Source organism: Saccopteryx bilineata, chromosome 2 (assembly GCF_036850765.1).
Source record: "Saccopteryx bilineata isolate mSacBil1 chromosome 2, mSacBil1_pri_phased_curated, whole genome shotgun sequence".
NCBI lineage: Eukaryota > Metazoa > Chordata > Mammalia > Chiroptera > Emballonuridae > Saccopteryx > Saccopteryx bilineata.
Genome location: NC_089491.1, coordinates 81,850,363 through 81,873,492, shown reverse-complemented (window position 1 = coordinate 81,873,492; position 23,130 = coordinate 81,850,363). Strand labels below are relative to the sequence as shown.

The 23,130-nt window shown below is 37.1% G+C and overlaps 1 protein-coding gene across 2 annotated transcripts in view; it reads left to right on the top strand.

The window, feature by feature from the left end:
- The window catches only part of MLLT3 (MLLT3 super elongation complex subunit), a 302,003-nt gene that overhangs the window by 265,669 nt on the left and 13,204 nt on the right, over window positions 1-23,130 (top strand). For both annotated transcript variants that reach the window (XM_066257342.1, XM_066257343.1), the window contains exons 6-8: window positions 15,963-16,038; window positions 17,894-18,023; window positions 20,579-20,678. In XM_066257342.1, the coding sequence (XP_066113439.1) occupies window positions 15,963-16,038; window positions 17,894-18,023; window positions 20,579-20,678 (306 nt within the window). The remainder of the gene's footprint in view (window positions 1-15,962; window positions 16,039-17,893; window positions 18,024-20,578; window positions 20,679-23,130) is intronic.

Sequence of the window (23,130 nt, the reverse complement as noted above, 5' to 3'; positions counted from 1 at the left end):
TTGAACAGCATGGATCTAAACCCTCATTAACTTGTCTGTAAGGAAGACAGAATTGAGGAGAGCAAGGAAAAGGCCGTGGAGAAGTCCTTTAGCCGGTGCTGTCCTGAGCTGCCATTGTTGAAGGACATCCTTTGAGCTAATTTCAGTCCCATAAAAAAAAAAATCTATTTAGTGATTAGTAACCAGTGGATAAGAGCAGAAAGCCTAAGTGAATAAAGGCCATAAATACTGAAGTCCTTGGGATAACAGCCTGTAAAACTGTCAGAAAGCATTGCTTAAGTGACAAAAGATAGCCCAAAGTAACAAAACGTGTTCGCTCCCTGAGCAGTACTCCATATTCATGGACAGGAGACATAATTTAGTTTTCTTCAAAAATAGAGGTTCTTCGTGAATCCAGTACCTGCCCTACTTTGTTTTGTTCTGGATGGTGTCCACTTGGTTTTAATTTATGGTTGATTACATTTTCTAGTAGGAATCATGAGGCCTGTTTAAAGAGCTATGTTTCCAAAAGTAGAACTATGATTGCTGAAATTTCTGTTTAGAGCTATTAAGATCTACTTACTCACTAAGAATGTTTAGCCTAACTAGAGTGAGTGGGGTGCATGTACATTTAAAAGGGAGATGGTTAGAAATTAGATGCTGACAAGTGCCTTTCTCTTATTTTAAATTTAAGTCTAGAGTTCATGATTCTTAAATTTTTCTCCCTAAGGGAAAAATAAATTCAGTAAATAACACCAGAAGAATGTATTTTGCTATTACTGCACAATATTAAGATAACAAATGACAAAAGTCTTACCAGGCGATATTTTAGATTTGTTTTCAGGGTTAGAGAAAATTCAAGATGATGGAATTGAAGGTCTTTATTCTAAACTCCTATTGTTCTGTGATGATGATTTTATGGCATTTGAATTAAAGTATTAGCAATCAAAATGATATGTTCAGCAGCTTTACAGTATAACCTTCAAATCCCAAATGTGTTTTAGAGATGTGTCTTCAGTATATTTAAAGTTTTGTGCTTCTTTAAGTTAAAGTATTTTATCAACTTATGAGTATTTGCTTTCAGCATCCTGGCTGTGAGAACTGGAGGTGTCATTCACTTGAAGGGAGCAGATGTTAAAGGTTCTTGCCCCTGCCTCCCTAATCCTAAACACCCTTGAAGAAGAGAAACGTTCTATTACCCAAATAGGCATCTTTCTGATGGTGAGAAAAGGTTGTAAAAGGCAGTAAATCTGCCTTCTCATTATGAAGTACAACAATAGATTGATTTATGAAGAAAAGCAACTGTTAGGCTTATATAAGATGTGTGCATGGAAATGTAGGTTTCTTTAGAGCCCTGTAAGCAGTAGCATTCCTCCTATTCTCGACAGAAATCTAATATCACTAACAGGGAATGTGTTGATTTTAAATACCACATTTTTAAAAGGGGTACATTGAAAACAAAACAAAAAATATACCTCCTGATGTTTTCATATAAGAGCAGTCTCTTAAATATGCTGTGTTTTTGCTATTTCAGTTTATTTTCATGAAAATAGAGGGAGTTAAAACATTTGGTTAGTAGTTAGCATTTCAAATAGAAGTGAATATAAGTATAACATATAGATGTTAAGCTGTTTATAAAAATTTCAGTTTTATTTATTAGTGTGTAATTTCAGCAAACATGAAAATTGGAGTCTCAGAGAGCCACGATGAAAACAATTTCAAATTTTGGGGAGGGCATTTTCTTTTTTCCTTTTTTAACATTTATGTACACTCTAAATGTTAAATTTAAATATGTTTATGTTATCTCTTATTTAATCAGGAACTCTATTACAGCAGTTCTATTTAACCAAAAATTTTAAATTTTAACCTCTAAGTCAATTTTGAGCACAAAATGTTATAAAAATATAAAAATTAGATAGCCTCTGAGTAAATTATAATATTGCCATATATATTTAGCCCATTTCACTCTTGAATTTGAAATCTTTATGATATCATAAGATTTGAGCAGGTAAAATATAGAATTAAAACTGATAATTATCTGTAGAATTGGTATTAAAATGCATTTCCTTAGAAAACACATATTCCCAATATATGTATATTTCCAAATTGTAGTAATAGCCATACTAACATATTATGAACAAGAAAGCACATATAAGAATTTGAAAATTTAAAAGAAAAAGACAAAATAAATATGAATAAAGGTTCTATTATTTTATTTACTCCTGTGGATTATCTTACATGTGTATATTGGTGATTTTCAACTGGTGTGCCACAAGAATATTAAAACCGTGCAATATTTGACTACTTAGTTGGGGGCACGTACCTCTTTCCTCTTAGATTGTCAAATAAAAAAATGACAACAGCCAACACAACAATAACCACCCAGTGTGAATCAATCAACATTAAAACTTTTTTTTGTCAGATCAACAAAAAATATATTTTTGGTATGCTACAGAATTTTAGTAATTAGTGTATGTGTGTTGTGAGAAGAAAAGGATTGAACATTGCTGGTGTATACCCACAACCAAGGAAATCTCAGACAGGATGGGTACAAATGGCTTGATTTAGAAGAAATGGTTCAAATATGTTAATGGAAATTGTACTGTTATTCTAATTAGGAAGATAGAAGAAGGCTTGTAAAGAAATAATCCTTGCAGCTAGTGATCGTCTTTACTGTATAGATTGATCACAAGAAATGTATTTTGGACCTAGTGATGATTAGATAGTTTCAAATCAATATCTTTTTTTCCCAGTGGATTTGGTTATTTTAGAAGTCAAATTACCATGGAAATAAGGTCTTAGTAAATAAAAATTTTTTTAAAAATAAACTCTTGATGCTGCTGCTATAACAATAAATCTAAACTTCACTTTTAATTTGGAAAATTCTCTAAAATTGTTGAAAGATTAAAATTAATAAAACTTTTTGACATTTGAATATGTCTACAAAGATTATTCTATTTGTGTCAATCAAATGCTCTATCACCATTTAAAGTAAGGCATTTTTAAAAAAGGGCTAAAGTTAATAAGGAAATGCAGTTAAATATCTTGTCATGATCGCTTCAGGTGTACCTATGTTTTAGTTCATTTCAATTAGTTATCACCTTTATGATACCCTGAATTCATTCTATTTAATTTAATATTTAAATTTTTATAATCAAACTGAGAATATGAACACATATACTTTTTAGGACTTTGTTCAATTCAATACTACACTTATGTATAGAGAGAATACAATAATACTTTTACATTATGTCAAGCTTTTTGTATTCTGCACAGGTGGGTTATTTCATGACTAACTGAATAGTTGTTCAGACAATAGTCTCAGGATCCTATTGTTAACTGATGAGCAATGGTGTTTTGATGTTCATTGATCTGTTTCAATAACAGTTCATTATGGGACAATTCTATCAGGAACTTTTTTTTTTCCTATTTCTCTTTCGTGAAGAGTTATAGCTCAAAACCTTTTGACTTGTAACTTTTTTCCTTTTCTACCCACCACCCTCAAACACACACATTAAAGGCCAGTTGTGAAACTCAACTTTTATGTAGTCGTTGCTGAAGAAATAGTAACATGCTTTTAAGAGGTGTAACTGTAAATTGTCTGTTTCCAAATGAGCTTTCATTCCTAAAGCTCTTAACAAGGGAGTGATTTTTGAACACATCTGGCCCATACACCATCTTGCAACAACTGGATATATTGAAAGTTTATGTGTTCTGGCTATAGGGATCAGTAGCAGCCTTCAAAGTACAACTGGTGATGAGAGATAAAGAAAAAAAACTTGACGCTCTTCTATTAAAAGCGAGGAAGCTAAAAGAAAATTATATCCCTAAATGTGGGAAAAAGTCTTACAGAAAGATTTATAGACCCTGGTTCCCCAAGGCCATTTCATTTCCTTTTGGGGTTTTTTCTCAGACAGTATGGATACAAATGATGACAGCATTTAATAATAATAGTGAAAATGACAATAATAACAAAGAAAGCAAATGAATTTGTAAAAACTGAGGCACCTCAATAGTAAGCCAGTTATCCTGGCACTCAGGATGATTTTGTATATAAATTGAAAATATAATAGAGATAAGGGCCTTTTCTGTTTTGCTAAAAGTAGAGAAGGATAATTCTTAGCATCTTGCTCTGTTACCAGAAAATAACAGGCATAAAAATAGTTTTTGATAATGTAAGTATCAAGAGGCTAAATGTAATTCTAATTTAACATCAAGTTCATCTAAGATCATAATACTTACAAATGGAGATGGTTTGCCAAAGAGAGAAATAAACATTACAGTTTCCTATTCCAGAGTCCTTTCCCCAATTTCACCTCATTTTCAAAGAAAGAACTGTTCTCAGGTTATTTAAAGCATTAAACCTGTCATTTGTTCCTGAAGGTTAATGGAATTATATATAGGAATTGAGAAAAGAAAGTAGATCACCTTTGAAGGCAAATAAAATAAACGATTGTACTGTGTCGCCTGATGGCCTCTTGACTGGTGCCAATGTCAAGAGGATTGGGACAATGCAGAGGAGACACTTTCTTGCTTTCTAAAACAAAACTATCTTACTAGTGATATGAGAAGTCAGGATCATTTTAGTATTGATTGGATAAAGACACAATTGATACAGACATATTCAGACCCAACAATGAAGTGTTTTGTTTTACTACTGGTTTGCTTTAGGTGCCCATCACAAGATGTCCTTTATAAATGGTGGGATATTCAGTACATCTTTCACAGTAACATAGCAAATTTTTTTCTCTGATACTAGAGTTATAAATGATAGGTAATGTGTTCAGAATGCTCTAAATTAATTGCACTTTTTCAAAGTTAATAGGTGTAGTAGAAAGAGTACTGATTTAGAAGTTAGAAAACTTGGTTCCAGAGAAAAGCCAATCTGACAGCAGATTACAAACAACAGCTGATGCCAACCCAAGAAGACCTAGAAATAACACAACTGAAAATTGGAGGCAGACAACACCAATCCTCAACTGAGCCAGCTCTACAAACAACACACCCAAACGAGGGAATACACAGACAAAATGGAAAGACAGAGAAATGCAATCCAAATGAACCAACAAGAGAAACCTCAAGAAAATGAACTGAGTGAGATGGAAATAAACAAACTACTGGATGTAGAGTTTAAAAAAAGGATTATTAGAATGCTGAACGATCTTAGAACAATAATGGATGGACATGATGAACACATAAATAAAGAGACAACAAGCATCAAAAAGGACATTGAAATAATAAAGAAGAACTATTCAAAAATAAAAAATGCAATATCAGAAATGAAAACTACACTAGAAGCAATTAAAAGCAGGCTGGATGAAGCAGAGGATCAAATCAACGATTTAGAAGACAAGATAAATGAAAACATGGAAGCAGAGCAGCAAAAAGAAAAGAGGCTGAAAAAATCAGAGGAAACTCTAAGAGAGTTCTGTGACAACATGAAGAGAAACAACATTTGCATTGTAGGGGTTCCTGAAGAACAAGAGAAAGAACAAGGGATAGAGACTTTGTTCAATCAAATCATAGCTGAAAACTTTCCTAAATTGATGCAGTTCAAGAAGCACAGAGAACTCCATTAAAGAGAAACCCAAAGAAATCTACACCAAGACACATCATAATTAAAATACCAAAGCTAAGAGATAAAGAGAAAATATTAAAAGCTTCTAGAGAAAAAAAAAGCTATCATCTACAAAGAAGCCCCCATAAGGATGACATCTGACTTCTCAACAGAAACACTTGAGGCCAGAAAGGAATGGCAAGAAATATTCAAAGTAATGCAGAACAAAAGCCTACAACCAAGACTTCTTTATCCAGCAAGGCTATTGTTTAAAATTGAAGGAGAAATAAAAAGCTTCCCAGGCAAAAAAATAACTCAAGGGACTCATTAGAACCAAACCAGTGCTGCAAGAAATGTTAAGGGGCCTGTTGTAAACAGAACAAAAAGGGAAAATAATATAGTAAAAGAGGACTATAGCTTTAAAGAATAAAATGGCAATAAACAACTACATATCAATAATAACCTTAAATGTAAATGGATTTAAAGATCCAATCAAAAGACAGGGTATCTGTGTGGATAAGAAAACAGAACCCATACAGATGCTATCTACAACAGACACACCTTAAAACAAAAGATACACATAATCTGAAGGTAAAAGGATGGGGAAAAAAATATTTCATGCAAATAGAAATTAAAAAATAAGATGGGGTAGCAATACTTACATCAGACAAAATGAACTTTAAAACAAAAGCTAAGGGATAAAGAAGGTCACTACATAATGATAAATGGAGCAATCCAACAGGAAGAGATAACCATTATAAATATCTATGCACTTAATATAGGAGAACCTAAATATATAAAGCAGACTGTTGGATATAAAGGGCAAGATCAACAGCAATACTATAATAGAGGATTTCAATACCCCACTAACATCAATGGATAGATCCTCAAGAAAGAAAATTAACAAAGAAACAGCAGACTTAAAGGACACACTAGATCAACTGGATTTAATAGATATCTTTAGAACCTTTCACCCTAAAGCAGCAGAACATACATTCTTTTCAAGTGCTCATGGAACATTCTTTAGGATAGACCACGTTAGGGCACAAGAGGGGTCTCAACAAATATAAGAAGATTAAAATCATATCAAGCATCTTCTCTGATCACAATGGCATGACACTAGAAATCAACCACAACAGAAAAACTGAAAAATACTCAAACACTTGGAAACTAAATAGCATGATATTAAATAACAAATGGGTTAACAATGAGATCAAAGAAGAAATAAAAAATTTCTAGAAATGAATGATAACAAGCATACAGCAATTCAAAATTTATGGAACACAGCAAAAGCAGTACTGAGAGGGAAGTTCATAGCATTACAGGCATATCTTAAAAAGCTAGAAAAAGCTCAAATAAACAACTGTGCATCTAAAAGAACTAGAAAAAGAACAGCAAGTAAAGCCCAGCGGTAGTAGAAGGAAATAAATAATAAAGATCAGAGTGGAAATAAATGACATAGAGGCTAAAGAAACAATGCAGAGGATCAATGAAACCAAGAACTGGTTCTTTGAAAGGGTAAACAAGATCGATGAACCTTTAACTAGGCTCACCAAGAAAAAAAGAGAGAGGACTCAAATAAATAAAATTAGAAATGAGAGTGGAGAAATAACAACTGACACAGCAGAAATACAAAGGATTGTAAGAAAATACTATGAAAAACTGTATACCAAAAAATTAGACAACCTAGATGAAATGGACAAATTCCTTGAAACATATAATCTTTCAAAAATCAATATGGAAGAATCAGAAAATCTAAACAGACCTATTACAACAAATGAGATGGAAACAGTTATCGAAAAATTCCCGCCCTGGCCGGTTGGCTCAGTGGTAGAGCATCGGCCTAGCGTGCGGAGGACCCGGGTTCGATTCCCGGCCAGGGCACACAGGAGAAGCGCCCATTTGCTTCTCCACCCCTCCGCCGCGCTTTCCTCTCTGTCTCTCTCTTCCCCTCCCGCAGCCGAGGCTCCATTGGAGCAAAGATGGCCTGGGCGCTGGGGATGGCTCTGTGGCCTCTGCCCCAGGCGCTAGAGTGGCTCTGGTCGCAACATGGCGACACCCAGGATGGGCAGAGCATCGCCCCCTGGTGGGCAGAGCGTCGCCCCTGGTGGGCGTGCCGGGTGGATCCCGGTCGGGCGCATGCGGGAGTCTGTCTGACTGTCTCTCCCTGTTTCCAGCTTCAGAAAAATGAAAAAAAAAAAAAAAAGAAAAATTCCCAACAAACATCCTGACCAGGAGGTGGCGCAGTGGATAGAGCGTTGGACTGGGATGCGGAAGGACCCAGGTTTGAGACCCCGAGGTAGCCAGCTTGAGTGCAGACTCATCTGGTTTGAGCAAAGCTCACCAACTTGGACCCAAAGTCGCTGGCGCAAGCAAGGGGTTACTCGGTCTGCTGAAGGCCCACGGTCAAGGCACATATGAGAAAGCAATCAATGAACAACTAAGGTGTTGTAATGTGCAATGAAAAACATCTCTCTCCATTCCTGTCTGTCTGTCAGAGTCTATACTCTCTCTGACTCACTCTCTGTCTCTGTAAAAAAAATAAAAATAAAATAAATAATAATAAAAAATTTCCAACAAACAAAACCCCTGAACCAGATGGTTTCACAAGTGAGTTCTACCAAATATTCAAAGAAGAACGAACTCCTATCCTATCAAATTAAAAAAGCTTTTGTACAGCTAAAGACAATATGAACAGAATAAGAGACAAACCACACAGTGGGAGAACATATTCAACAATACGTCTGATAAGAGGTTAATAACCAAAATTTATAAAGAACTTGTAAAACTCAACACCAGGAAGACAAACAATCCAATCAAAAAATGGGCAAAAGAAATGAATAGACACTTCTCCAAAGAGGACATACAGATGGCCAGCAGACAGATGAAAAAATGTTCAACATCACTAATTATTAGAGAAATGCAAATTAAAACCACAATGTGATATCACCTCAAGGCAGTCAGAATGGCACTCATTAACAAAACAACACAGGATAGGTGCTGGTGAGGATGTGGAGAAAGAACCCTCCTGCATTGCTGGTGGGAATGCAGACTGGTGCAGCCACTGTGGAAAACAGTATGGAGATTCCTCAAAAAATTAAAAATGGAACTGCCTTTTGACCCAGCCATCTCACTTTTAGGAATATATCCCAAGAACACCATATCACCGACTGAAAAAAAGAAATGCACCCCCATGTTTATGGCAGCATTGTTCACAATAGTGGAGATCTGGAAACAGCCCAAGTATCCGTCAGTGGACAAGTGGATTAAAAAGCAGTGGGCATATACACAATGGAATACTATGGGGCCATGAAAAAGAAGGAAATATTACCTTTTGCAACAACATGGATGGACCTGGAAACTATTATGTTATGTGAAATAAGCCAGGCAGAGAAAGAAAAATATCAGATGACCTCACTCATTTGAGGAATCCAAGAAACAATGTGAACTGAGGAACGGAATTGAGACAGAGGAGAGATAAAGGGACCAGAGGAAAAGAGGACAGAGGGAAAGGAGATGATAGGATGGGATAAAGCTGAAGGAAATGGGGGAGGGAGATGTTGGGAAGGGGGCAAGGAAGATGTTGAGGGGAATATGGGGGGATGCATTTGAGGTGGCACTAGATTCTATGTAAGCACAATAAACTAAATAAAAAATAAAAATAAATAGGAAGTTATTTCAAAAAAAAAAAAAGAAAACTTGTTCCCATTCACCTAAATATTACCCATTGATCACTTAACCTTGTGCTTTGTGTCATCATCAGTAGAATAGGGAGAAAAAATTTGTCCTGCTGTCTTAGATGGGGCTGCCAAAACAAAATACCATATACTGGCTGGCTTAAACAAAAGGAATTTATTTCTTACGGTTCTGAACACTGAGAAGTCTAAGATCACGGTGCTGGCTAATTTGGTGCCTCTGTGAGGATCCTTTTTTTGACTTGCAGCTAGCTGTTTTCTCACTGTGTATTCACATGGGAGGGGGAAGAAAGATAACAAGCTCTCTGGTGTCTTTTCTAAATAAAGACAGTAATTCCATCATGAAAATCCCACCCTCATCCTCATCTAAACCTAATAACCTCTCAAATGCCCAATCTCTAAATACCATCACATGGAGGTTAGGACTTCAACATATGAATTTTAGAAGGATACAATTCAGTCCTTGCTTAACACTTTCCTTGCTCATGGTAGAGCAAATGAAATGAAGAATAGGATAGAGCTACACAAAGATACATTAAGAGGTTAGAATTATTAATAGATACTCATTTAATTTTTTTCATATACCTTTATATATATGTAATAAAGTTTTGTACTTTTAGCATGTTTATTTTGAAGCAGTTATTAATGTAAAACCAAATAAAAAAACTTCTCTTATTTCTAGCCCTTTTTTTTTTTTTTTTTGTATTTTCCGAAGCTGGAAACGGGGAGAGACAGTCAGACAGACTCCTGCATGCGCCCGACCTGGATCCACCCGGCACGCCCACCAGGGGGCGACGCTCTGCCCACCAGGGGGCGATGCTCTGCCCATCCAGGGCATCGCTCTGTTGCAACCAGAGCCACTCTAGCGCCTGAGGCAGAGGTCAAGGAGCCATCCCCAGCGCCCGGGCCATCTTTGCTCCAATGGAGCCTTGGCTGCGGGAGGGGAAGAGAGAGACAGAGAGGAAGGAGAGGGGGAGGGGTGAAGAAGCAGATGGGCGCTTCTCCTGTATGCCCTGGCCAGGAATCAAACCCGGGACTTCCGCACGCCAGGCCGATGCTCTACCACTGAGCCAACCGGCCAGGGCAGTAATATATTTTGAGAACTATGTCAATAAAAGGTTAAAGTCAAAGTTAAGCAAATAAACAAGTTTTGAAAAATTACAAAAAACCCATTTAGATTAAGTTAATCTGAAAAAATTGATGTAAGAATGAACTGTCAAAAGGCTAGAAATAAGCCCTGGCCAGTTGGCTCAGTGGTAGAGAGTCGGCCTGGCGTGCAGAAGTGCCGGGTTTGATTCCCGGCCAGGGCACACAGGAGAAGCACCCATCTGCTTCTCCACCCCTCCCCTCTCCTTCCCCTCTGTTTCTCTCTTCCCCTCCAGCAGCCGAGGCTCCATTGGAGCAATGATGGCCCGGGCGCTGGGGATGGCTCCTTGGCCTCTGCCCCAGGCGCTAGAGTGGCTCTGGTCTCAACAGAGCGACCCCCCCCCCCCCCCGGAGGGGCAGAGCATCGCCCCCTGGTGGGCAGAACGTCGCCCCCTGGTGGGCGTGCCGGGTGGATCCCGGTTGGGCGCATGTAGGAGTCTGTCTGACTGTCTCCCCGTTTCCAGCTTCAGAAAAATACAAATATATATATATATATATATATATATATATATATATATATATATCACCTATTAATGGAAATTGGTACGTAGTAGAGTGCATTTATATGAAGAACATTTTCTACAGTTTTTACAAAGGATGTTATATGTCATTTTTCTTTCCAATTAAATGTATATTTTAAACTTGAGTTGGATTATCTTATATTTTGTATGAAAGAGACACTAAATGAGGTAGTCTTTTTTCAGTTTTATTGAGATATAATTGACTTATATTAGTTTAAGTTTTGACCCATGTGTATATTGTGAAATGTTTGCCACAATAATTTTAGTTATCGTCTATCAGTCCTTAAAGTGATTTTTTGTTAGGTAAAAAAAAGTGTCAGATGATTATCATTTCTAATGAAAATAAGATTTGACTAAACAGAACCTATGATTTCAGTCACTCATGATAATTGAACAGAAAAATAAAGTATATTGAGGACTACTCATCCTTGACACAGTTTCTCTGGATATTTGTGCAAAGAAAAGATAATCTTTATTGCATGCTTTTATTTTTCTAAGTGAGATAGAAATTTTATTTAAAAATGGAGCAATATGTCTAAAATAATTTCTGTTTAACTTGTTATATTGTATTATTTTTTTCCTGATGAAGGTATATATTATTCTCTCCCCATTTTAATTTTGATTATTTTAAAGATTAAGTTGAAATTCTGTTCATAAGTATAGTTACTTATTAGAAAAGATTAAACAACTTCTGTCTTCTGATTACCTAAGGAGGAAGTCTCCTTCCAGTATAAGGAACAATGCCAGATTTTACAAGCCTTCTCATGTGACCTACCTTGACAGGTGTTCTCTTTTAAAGCACTTAACTTCTAGGCGTTGTAAACATGTGGTTTTTCTTACTTGTCTTGGACAAAAGTAATCCTCCGTAGAAAATCCATTACAAAATGATTTTGCAAAGCCACTTAATGTTGAAGATTTCATTGCACATCTTGGTAGACCTCTTGTTTTGGCAATAAAGGTATATCTTGTTTTAGGCTACAGAGGAGTTTGATCTATTGTAAATAATAGTAGCAACCAAATGTTGATTAGCTATTATAACAGCAATGGGCTAGGAGTTTTCACTTTATTATGTCAATTTAACACTTCTACATGAGGTTCAGTGCCTTCACTCTGTGAGGAAACTGATGTGCAAGCAATCTTTCTAAAAACATACCAGCAAGCAATAGAATTTGAGATTCTTAAGCTTATATATACTTTTGTCACTGGAGCACACCATTGAAAGAAACTTCATGTATAGTGTTTGATTAGTCACTGTCAGCCAAACATGTGCTTAGGGCATCAGCAAGAAAACACAAAAATTTTAATGGGGAGACTTCTGATAGTTCAAAAGCAAGTATCAAATTAGGGGGGAAATCAGAACCTCATTGAAATCTCTTTCACTTAGGTTTTGGCACAAAACACACATAGGGAAAAAAGGATACCATAATGTTTTAGATCCTTAGAGCCCATAAAGATCTTAATCTAGCCCTGTTTATGTGAATATTTTTTGTAAAGCAAATAACCTTTTCTAGTTTATATAATCATCCTTGACTTGTGTTTTTTGGAGGGTAAATCTGATTTTTTACAAAATAAAATACAGGCTTCACTTAAAGTGAGCTACAGCTCTGTTTTGCTGGACTGACCACATATAAGAATATGTCAGCCTCATATAGTAGCAGAATGGCCTTTTAAGCAGTTAATATTTAGTTGAATTTTATCCTGGTCTCTCAGATTGTTTGAAGTCTGTCTACCATGACACTATTGTACATACTTTATAAATGTTTTTATTGAGTGGTAGCCATGTTCTGTCAGGTTGTGTTCTTGCAAAATGCTTTAAAGAGGATGCAAAGGTGCTATCTCTGGATAAGTCAGTAAGTTCCCAGTTTTTTTCTCATGATCCTTTTTTCTCTTATTTTGTCTTAAATTGAAGATTTATTTAAAAAATTTATTTTGCATTTAGAAAAAAATGATGTGATTGACATAGTATCAGTGGTGCTCAACCTGAAATTTTCATTAATATCATTTGTTACGCTTTTAAAATATAAACATGCCTGGACACCACACCCAAACTATTAAATCAGAATCTCTTCATGTATAGAATCCTTCCAGCTATTCTGGACCTTTAAATCAGAAACCAGGGGGTGAGGCTCAGCAGCCTTTGTAACACGTCCTCCAGGTGATTCCAATGCCCATGAAAGTAAGCCTCATTTCTTCCATCAAAGGTTTGTCTCCTCAGCCCCCCAAATTTTTCAAGTCCTTATCCAGGTTGCAGAAAGCTTCCAGGACATTAGCTGCTCATCATTCAACATTTTATCCTCTATCCACTTCTGTTGCATTAGGCTTTCTACTTTAATAGTCATTGTTTAATGTGTCTTCTATTGTAAACTTCTCAAATGCTTTGTGGATAAGGCAGAGTGTTAATGAAAAATATTGAATGAAAAGGCTTTTTCTTCTATTGTATTATGTTTTTACTCTGTCAATTTTCTGTTGGTTAGCAACTGTGAAATTATTAACCTTGTTGATAGTTAAAAATCTAATAGACGGCTGCCTGCAGGTTTGGCTCTGGCATTGGCGTAGTGTTTAAGACAGATGGAACAAGTTTAGTGTGGGGTACTTGAAGAGATGGCCACCATCCTCTCATGCTAACCTAATTAATGTCACTGCTAGCAAACAGCTCTGGCAGAATGGCTCCTTTAAGTGCAGTGCAACATGTACTGGTCAGACAGGACCAGGAATTAGAGCTCTCTCCACTCACTCTAAGGAAACCTCTCTCTTGGCTCCCAAATGGTTTCCAGAACTATCAAAATAATACCATTTGCAGACATTTTTCATGGCTGAAGCAAGCAACTTGGAGAGGAAAAAGAGTTCTCTGCAGACCACGGCAGAAATGTTTTGCAGCTGGGCATTGCACACAAATGCTAACTTAACACCCTTTCGGTTGTGCAGTTCACCATTATGCATCACAATGGAAGAGCCACTCAACAGAAATGAAGAGTACCTCACACCATGTACTTGTAACCATCTCTTCTTTGTGGGCCACAAACTGCAGTGTGTACGACATTGTACTACAAATATTAAGTAAATCTTGCATTGGTGAAGGGTTGGTGGGCTCCCCACCTGCTGCTCATTAGAGATCCTGTCTGGCTCTTTTCCTGCAGAATGAGTGGTAGATTGCTGACACCTGTTTTCCCATCCAGCCTGAGGATGTGAAGTGTGCTTTAGGAATGCCTGAAAATGCTTCCTTGTGTCCAAGGAAGCTTGGTGTTGCTTGGAGAGGATAGGCTAGGGGTTCAGTGCTGGGAGGGGAGATAAAAATAATCAGTGGTGAAAAACTGCAATATGAACAGAACTGAGATTTTAATCCTCATTTATTTATTAGCTTCTGATTGAGCTCTTAATTGGTCTTCCATGTGGCCCTGATTAGTGTGGTCACCTATTGAGCAAAGTAGAAAGAGATACCCAGTACATGAGAAAACCTCAAATATTTTCTTTTTTTTTTTTTTGTATTTTTGTATTTTTCTGAAGCTGGAAACGGGGAGAGACAGTCAGACAGACTTCCGCATGCGCCCGACCGGGATCCACCTGGCACGCCCACCAGGGGGCGACGCTCTGCCCACCAGGGGGCGATGCTCTGCCCCTCCGGGGCGTCGCTGTGCTGCGACCAGAGCCACTCTAGTGCCTGGGGCAGAGGCCAAGGAGCCATCCCCAGCGCCAGAGCCATCTTTGCTCCAATGGAGCCTTGGCTGCGGGAGGGGAATAGAGAGACAGAAAGGAAGGGGGGGGGGCAGGGGTGGAGAAGCAAATGGGCGCTTCTCCTATGTGCCCTGGCCGGGAATCGATCCCGGGTCCCCCGCACGCCAGGCCGATGCTCTACCACTGAGCCAACTGGCCAGGGCCAAATATTCTCTAAATGACATTGTAGTTGAGACTATAAGCACATTAGAAATGGAATAGAAATAGCCCACACTTAAAACCAAGTTTATCGACCTTAGTAAGTTATTTTAAAATAAATTTAACCTTAAATATATAAATTTAAAGTGTGTTGATAGTAAGATCAATTTCTTTGCATAATTCTGAACATATATTTGCTCTTCCCATCTTTACCTATGATAAAGTCTCAAACACTGGCAGACAGTGGAACAGAGGGCCTAATGTGCTGCTTCAGTCTTAGACACAGCATGCCTGCTATATGCATACATTTTGCTGAGTAGTGAGTTAACATGAAGCACAGGACACCTACCCACGCCCCAATTTTTCAAGTGCTGGCAATCTACTGGAGAGAGATGACACCCATCAGAAGTACGATAATACTGTAGCATATCTAATAAGCAGAGAAGATCCATATTTTAGTGGGGTTGGAGAAGGAAGAGAACTGAGTTGGTTGGGTGGTCAAGGAGGATGTGGCACTTGTTCTGGATGTTAATGGATGAGAAGAATTCACTGGGAGAGAATGCGGTGTATGTTTGATGCACTTTCCCTGCATCCATAAGCTGTGTGGAATTAAAGGTTTTTTGTTTGTTGGTTGGTTGGTTTGTTTGTTTTAAGTAGTGGCAACAATTTTCTCTTGACTCATTTGTCAGACTTGGCGGGGTCTCCTTGTGAACATTGGCCTCTGTTTGTGAACTGTGGATGAATGGGGTTAGGGTTGGGTCATGGCCTTGGACCAGAGTGAAATTAACTGGCTCATAATGTGATTGAACTAATGACCTTGACCTCATTAGCACTATGTTTTAACCAGTTGAATCAATCAGACATTGCAGAAAAGGTAATCAAGGTATCTTTTAGAAAGAGATCAGGATAGTAGTAAACATTGGAGTAAAATCAAAGCAAGGTTCTTTCCTCATATAACTCCCTGTTTATCTCTTTATCTTTGAGTTTATATTCTTGTTTCTGCATCTAGTAAAAATATGGTGGACAAAATGAAAAGGACACCCTGACTCTCCTGTGTTAGCATATTTGACATTTTTCTTGTGCAGTGTCAGGCTGTTTTTGCAAAGCAAAATAGTTTTAGCAACAATATTGTTTGTAATTCTATATACGAAGTGTCCCATAAATATGTTGATGATGCCTTTCTCTTCTTTGAAGTCTGAACAACCCAGCCCTGCCAGTTCCAGCTCCAGCTCCAGCTCCAGCTTCACACCGTCTCAGACGAGGCAACAAGGTACCAACATCTCCCAGTCAACTATGGGACTATGGGACATTTTCCTCATAAACAGCTTAATGAGTTGATTTATGGCCTGTTTTCTACTGTTTTATTATTTGAATGATAACTCGGCTTTTATGTAGTTGTATTTATTTCCCCTAGGAATGTACTCGAGTATTGTTTTGATGTATGAGGCCAACCTCTAGAAATTTCCCTTTTTTCCAGCCCCTGCCATCAGAGTCCCATTTTACAAAAGGATTATAGACACAGCCCGTTCCAGGGAGTTCCCAAAGGAAATACAATAGCAAATTCTGGACTTCAGAGGCTGTGATATAGAGAAAGAGGTTTTTACTCTCCTTCCTGGACATCTTTCATATCTTTCATTTTATTTATTTTTCTATATATTAATAAACCTTTTTCTTAGGCAAGTGTTAATTTGTTGTCATATGTATGTATATCATATATATATATATACACACACACTCAAACTCAGAAATTTAAATTTTAAGAATTTATTTTAAATTTAAACCAGAACATTAACTAAATATACTTTCTGCTTTTGTGTGTTCAAAATCTTCAAATAATGAGGTCTCTTTTAAAAATTTAAACATGGAAAGTGAAGTAATATCAAGAAATACTTGGTTTTTGTGGATCGTGTTGCACATTGTCCTTTTCATTGACCACACTGAATCCCTGATGACCTTGTATGTTTTGAAAAGGATTAAATTGTTGTACGTGTTTGGGCTAAGGCTTAGCTTCCAGGAAAAAATAAAAGACACTGATTGTTGAGGTTATTCAGATTTCTTATTCCATGGACGTCCAAAGGAATAAGCCAGTTACAAAAGCATAGAAATCTGAGGTTTGAAGAATGGGAGATGGCAGAATCAGTACTTATTTTAGACCTGAGTTAGTGATAGCTTGGATATTCCTGTTAGATTAGACTTTAGGATTTGCCTGATCTGGAATGAAAGTGCCTCTCTCACTTTGATTGTCTTTACAATTTCTTCAGTTAAGATAAAAATATCTATCTTGTTTTCAATACATTCAGCTTAGTAGAGTGAAAATAACCCACACTATTGAGTTTTTCTGTGTGTTTGTTTCAGTTTAGTCCTATTCTAGAATAAAATTAGTTATGACTTAATTTTTTTCTTCCATCTCATACTGGGTACTCTTGAATTTCTCTTGAATACTCTTCTGATTTATTACATGGTCTTATTTATGTAAATATATGCTGGTATTTTGCCAGGAATTTCTTTAAAAGTTAAATTAAAAATTGGCTGCATTAAATTGTTGTAACTAGACCTTGTGTCCAAGATCAATATAAAGATCAGAGATAGGACATTACACCCTGGAATTGAAGTACTTTATAATCTGAACTTGACTGAAATGCTTGCTTGACCTGAAATTGACCTTAAAATAAAAGGAACAGCTAAACCTTAATAGATCAAAAACTACCACACAAAGGCTGCATTGCCAAGAACAAGTTACAACCACAGTGATTTATTAGTCTCAACTTTTCAATACATGGATTAACCTAACAAAACATTCAATTTACTAATAGATCTTTCTGTTTCTTTTTAGGGGTAATTTTTTTTTTTAAGGGAAGAAAAATACATAGAAAAAAGATTCCTAGGAAATAGAATTTTTCTAGTGAAGATTTTAGAGCATCTGTTGTGAAAACAATAGTGTTTTGGCAGAAGTTTCATTCCAGAAACTACCAAATTTGTCTTGTAAATTGTATAAATATATATGATGATGGCTATTTTTAACCAGTGTTCAGTGCTTTTGAGCATCCCCCTTCTCTGTGACTAACGTGGCTAAGTGTGTTTGAAGTAGTATGTTTGATTGCCTGTGGTTCACTGTCATTACTCAGGTCCTTTAAGGTCTATAATGAAAGATCTACATTCTGATGACAATGAGGAGGAATCAGATGAAGCAGAGGATAATGACAATGACTCTGAAATGGAGAGACCTGTAAATAGAGGAGGCAGCCGAGGCCGCAGGTGAGTGTCTTGGAAGGAAAAAGGTTTTCTGCAATAGAATCCTACCTTTTTAGTAGACCTACTAGTGCAACCACAGCCAAGGTGTGAAACACCAAAACAGTGCAGTAAATGGTCACATTCGTTTTAAGCTGAGACACCTTGGCATACTTGCACTTGCCTCTACAGGGAGCTATTTATCCCTTTTATCAGAAAGGAGAGGTTTTTCCTCTAAAAATTTTATAGGAAAAAAGTCCTATTAGAAGTTCTTGTTCTTGAAAGTATATGCCAAGGTGGTAGGCGTGGTTGCTGAAATAAACCCTGTTTTCATTTGAAGAGTGTGGCTAGATCCGTTGCTGTAGGTAGTCTCAGAATTTCAGGAAATGTGTTTGCTGTTTGTAGTTAGAAATACATAATTGGCTTCAGTGAATTATGTGTGTGACCTAATTAAAACTAGGATCACCTGTGTGTTTTCTAGAAAATAAATTCCTTTTAAGTGTGCTGACAATTAGATTCCTTAAGTAGCTTGAATGCTGTGAGGCATAATTCCACATTATAAGATGGTAATTCATGTCACTTATAATTAATAGTCAGCTTGAAATTGCCTTGAGGATATTATTTCTTTATCATAAGGAAAACAAATAGGCATGCTTACTTTAATGTGTTTTGAGTAGAATAAAATCTGAATCTACTTGAACTTAAAATCCAATTACATTTATAATATATTGCAGTAAATCTTTCCCCATTATTCATTATGATTTAGAAGGCCCTAAAATTCCTGCAAGGAATGTAATCTGAGCCTGAACTGGACAAACCATGTTTCCTAATTGGTAATTTCTTAGTGTCCTTTTGGAAGAGGCTCCTGAGAGTATATGTCCTATCAGATCTCTCAGTTTCTCCTTATGGCCATACTCAGTACCTCTTTCTCCACCTTGTCTCCCAAACTCACTTGTCTGTATATTCATTTTAAATGAGAGAAAATATAAGGAACCTTATGGCCGTGGCCTTACAACATTTCCCTTTGGAAGCCATTAATCTGACAAGAAGGAAACTGGTAGAGCAAAAAGATCTAAAAGTGTACTGAAACTTACAGGGGAGGAGTATACTTAGAACAGCCAAAATCCTGACCACCCGCTGCTCTCAATTTTAGTCAATGAAAAATGCACAACCTATTTAGGCAATTACCCAAGTTATTGTTATTTAGAAGATCTACATATTCTGATTAGCTGTTGCCCACCCACTTACTCTCCTGCCCCCTGAGTCAGTGTGGGTCAGACTGTACGCATTTGTGAGTTGTCCAATGTGATACATTATTGTCGGATTTGCTCTTCTTTTTTCCCTGCTTGACATGAGCTGTTAGCACAGCAGTGCCGGTGTAACATTTGATCTTCACTGCACTTGTGAAGTCTCAACTGTTTAATCAGTTTAAATACTCAGCTTTCCACTTCAGTCAAGAAGCATTTTAGAGCAGCGCTTCAACTGAACACTTCATTAATGTAATTTAGTTAAGAAAAACAAGTTCCATCAGTTTTTGCTAAAAGGATGTCCCAGTGTATCCTTTTCATTTCCTATCTTGTATCTTGTCTATCTGAATATATTATAGAGCTGGGATGTGATTGCCTATTCAGAGTAAGAGAAAGACTATCTAGATTTCTAAAGCGTTTTCTGTTTCTGAGAATATTATATTAGGTTACTGCATACCCAAAGAGAGGGAGCAGACATTGAAGGACATTTCTGAAGGAGAGCAGAGTGGAATAAAGAAATACCTCCTACTTTGGCTAGAAGAAAATTTCATTTTTCCAGAAAAGAGAAAAATGGGGGAGCAGGTGATATTTTTATTGTCTTTAGTTGTTGAAAGGTATCATTGTATTTTTCTAAAGCAGTTATTCCAAACTGCCATAATATATTCCCAATGAATTGTTTCACTGTTTAGATCAAGCAACAGCTCTGACTCTCTACACAGTAGACATGGCCAGTGGTGGTTCTAGCATGAGCGTCACACATCCTATCTTCAGATGACCTCTGAGCTGTCAGTTGTGCAGGACTATTGTCCACATTCTTCTTAGTGTTGCTTCCACTCCTGAAACCTGTATTTTAGCCATATTTGTAAATTTTCATCTGAAGTAAAGAGGTAGGGGAAAAGGGAAATACATAAAAGGCAGTAACTTACAACCTGTCTGATTTAGTTGACCTTCTACAAACTTGGGTGACAGCAGGTGGATAGAGCTGGAGCAGGGAGATAAAGAATAAATAAGGCTGTGAAAGTTAGTGGTGAGTGCCAGGTTTGGGTTACATTGCTTGGGTCTGAATCCGAAAAGAACCACTTTTATTTCTGTGACCCTAGTTAAGTGACCCAATCTCTCAGTTTCCATATCTGTGATATAGGGATCATTAAATGAGAAATAGCAGGTGACACAGTTCCAGATACAAAGTAAATGTCAACTCATGTTAGTGGTTGTGTAAATTAAAGCAAGTTTTCAATGCTTAGAGTATTTAGATACTTCACTCTCTGTACCTGTGTCTATAGGTACTAGAATTGTCTGTAATGATGCAAGTGCCTTCTCTCTGTTTTCTTTCAGAGTTAGCTTAAGTGATGGCAGCGATAGTGAAAGCAGTTCTGCTTCTTCGCCCCTGCATCATGAACCCCCGCCACCCTTATTAAAAACCAACAACAACCAGGTAAATTGCTGGGGTTGCACTGGTCAAGATTGCAGAACTAGATGTGATCATTTCACAAAAGCACACAAAACTTTTTGCTTATTAATTTATATAAAGTCCCTCTTGATCTCAAATGGGAATGTACAACCTTAGAAATAAACATGTAGTTCGGGTTATGTAAACTTTTGTTGTCATGAAAAGTACATTCCACTGGATGGGTTAGGTAAATAGCTTTAACTTCTCATCCTCAGTTTCCTCATCTGTACACAGGGCTAGTAATATCTTCCTTTCTAGTTACTGTATTAGGAAGATGATAAATAATTCATGCGTCGAGCATGAGGCAGTGCCCATACCTACTTGGTACTCAGTTGACGGCGAAGGTTTTTTGTCGCAGGTGCTCTGCCTCTGTATGCTTATCCAGGAAACGAGGATCCTCACATGGGAATGTAGGGAATTGTTAATAAAATGCAGAGTAAATAATGATTATTATCATTGCTGTTACATCAAATTATAGGAAAGTTTATTAATTTGATAGTCAACTCAGAATATAGTTGTTTGGATAAGGTCTAGGCAGAACTTTGAAAGCTAAAATGAAAAGCTTTTGTTAAATGATTAACATTGTAATATTTTAAGTACTTACTATCATAAACTATTTTCAAATATTATGAATATTGCAAAAGCCTCATTGTGCACTGAGTTGATATTCTCATTACCGAATCTTATTCTTATCTCTTTGTTTAGACTGATTGTTGGTGACTGCTACAATAATTGCTTAATTCAAGCTACCATATGAATATTATTAATTTAAAAATAAAAGAGCTGTCTTTTTCTAAAATTATTCTGTTTCACAGATGTCCACAATTTTAAATGACCTTGCCCTTAAACTTTGATCTTTGTTTTCCTAGGAAAATGTGATTTTTCTAGGTAAAGACTTTTTCTTTTTAAATGTTATATGAAACATAAACAAAGATATCTTAAAATTTAAAATTCCACATTCATAATGTTTATCTACATCTTAAAACTTTCATTGTTAAGTAGGAAAATATGAGTGTTTTTTACCTCACCAATTAATTACAATTTGACTCTTTCTCTGAGTACAGACCCAACATCATCATCTGTTATACACTGGCTATTCGAGGAGTTAGTGCATCCTTATTCTTTATCCTAACTCCCTGTAGTTCATGCATTCCCCATCTCCAGTGCCCACCATGCCCAAGGCCCAGCCAGCCTTCACCTATGGCGTGGCCACCCAGCACCACGAGTGAAGCATTTTGGGGGAAGTGAAGGCTCAGGTCATAGCCATTATTGCCATCCATTGAGAAGAGAGCCCTGGGCTGGCTGAGTGGATAACTTGGAATTCTTTTGTAATTTGTGCTTTAGTATGAGCTGACAAAAGAGTAGAATTTGGACCTTGAATATATTTTTATATACAGTTTAAACTTACTTAGCTTCCAGTGCATGGTGTAGTAGACTCAGGCAGTTTCACAGGCGGCGGCAGTGCCAGAAGCAAAGGGCGTTAGGATGTGCTTTCCTTCCTCTTGAGGCTCCTTCAGCATCACTCCAGTCAGGGTTCAGACCATGCTTGCTAAATACTGTACTTGCGGCTCCAACAAGCCCCTCTCTTACCTTTCAAATCTAACAGCTGCCCCTACACCCTACCTGGATGGGCAGTCTTGACAAAGGTCTGAATTCGTTGTCAGACTTTTTTTTTTTTTTACCTGTCTAGCAAAACAAGATCAAAAAAATGAATAGAATCATTTATCTGGAGAGGGTAAAAATTACATTATCTTATTAAATAGCATACCACTGGTTCCTTGGCATATGTTTATTCAACAAATGTAGCTGTACACATGTGAATCATCAATCTGTCAAGAATGCTCTCACTTGCTCCATGCACCTATAAGGAAGACCATGTGCTTTCACTTTTGCCTAGTTGGCGTTAGAAAATACATGTACCGCCTGACCTGTGGTGGCGCAGTGGATAAAGCGTCGACCTGGAAATGCTGAGATCACCGGTTCGAAACCCTGGGCTTGCCTGGTCAAGGCACATATGGGAGTTGATGCTTCCAGCTCCTCCCCCCCTTCTCTTTCTCTCTCTCCCTCCCTCTCTCTCTCCCCCCCTTTCTCTCTCCTCTCTAAAATGAATAAATAAAATTAAAAAAAAAAGAAAAGAAAAGAAAATACATGTACCTAAGAGTGCTTCCTTCCTAGAGCTGTATCTTGGAACTGAGAGCAAGAAATGGTTTTTAAAATGTGGTGTGTGTGTGTGTGTGTGTGTGTGTGTGTGTGTGTGTGTATATATATATATATATAGTAGTTTCCTTAAGCTTTTAAATCACCTGCATTGGGTTGGCTCTGATGCCATCCCTTTGAATCAGTGTTCTTAGGACTTCTTAAAATCTTTCTCATCTTCCTTAGTCATCACACTGATAAAATGAAATAGTAAAAAAAAAAAAATTTAAGTCTGAAGTCT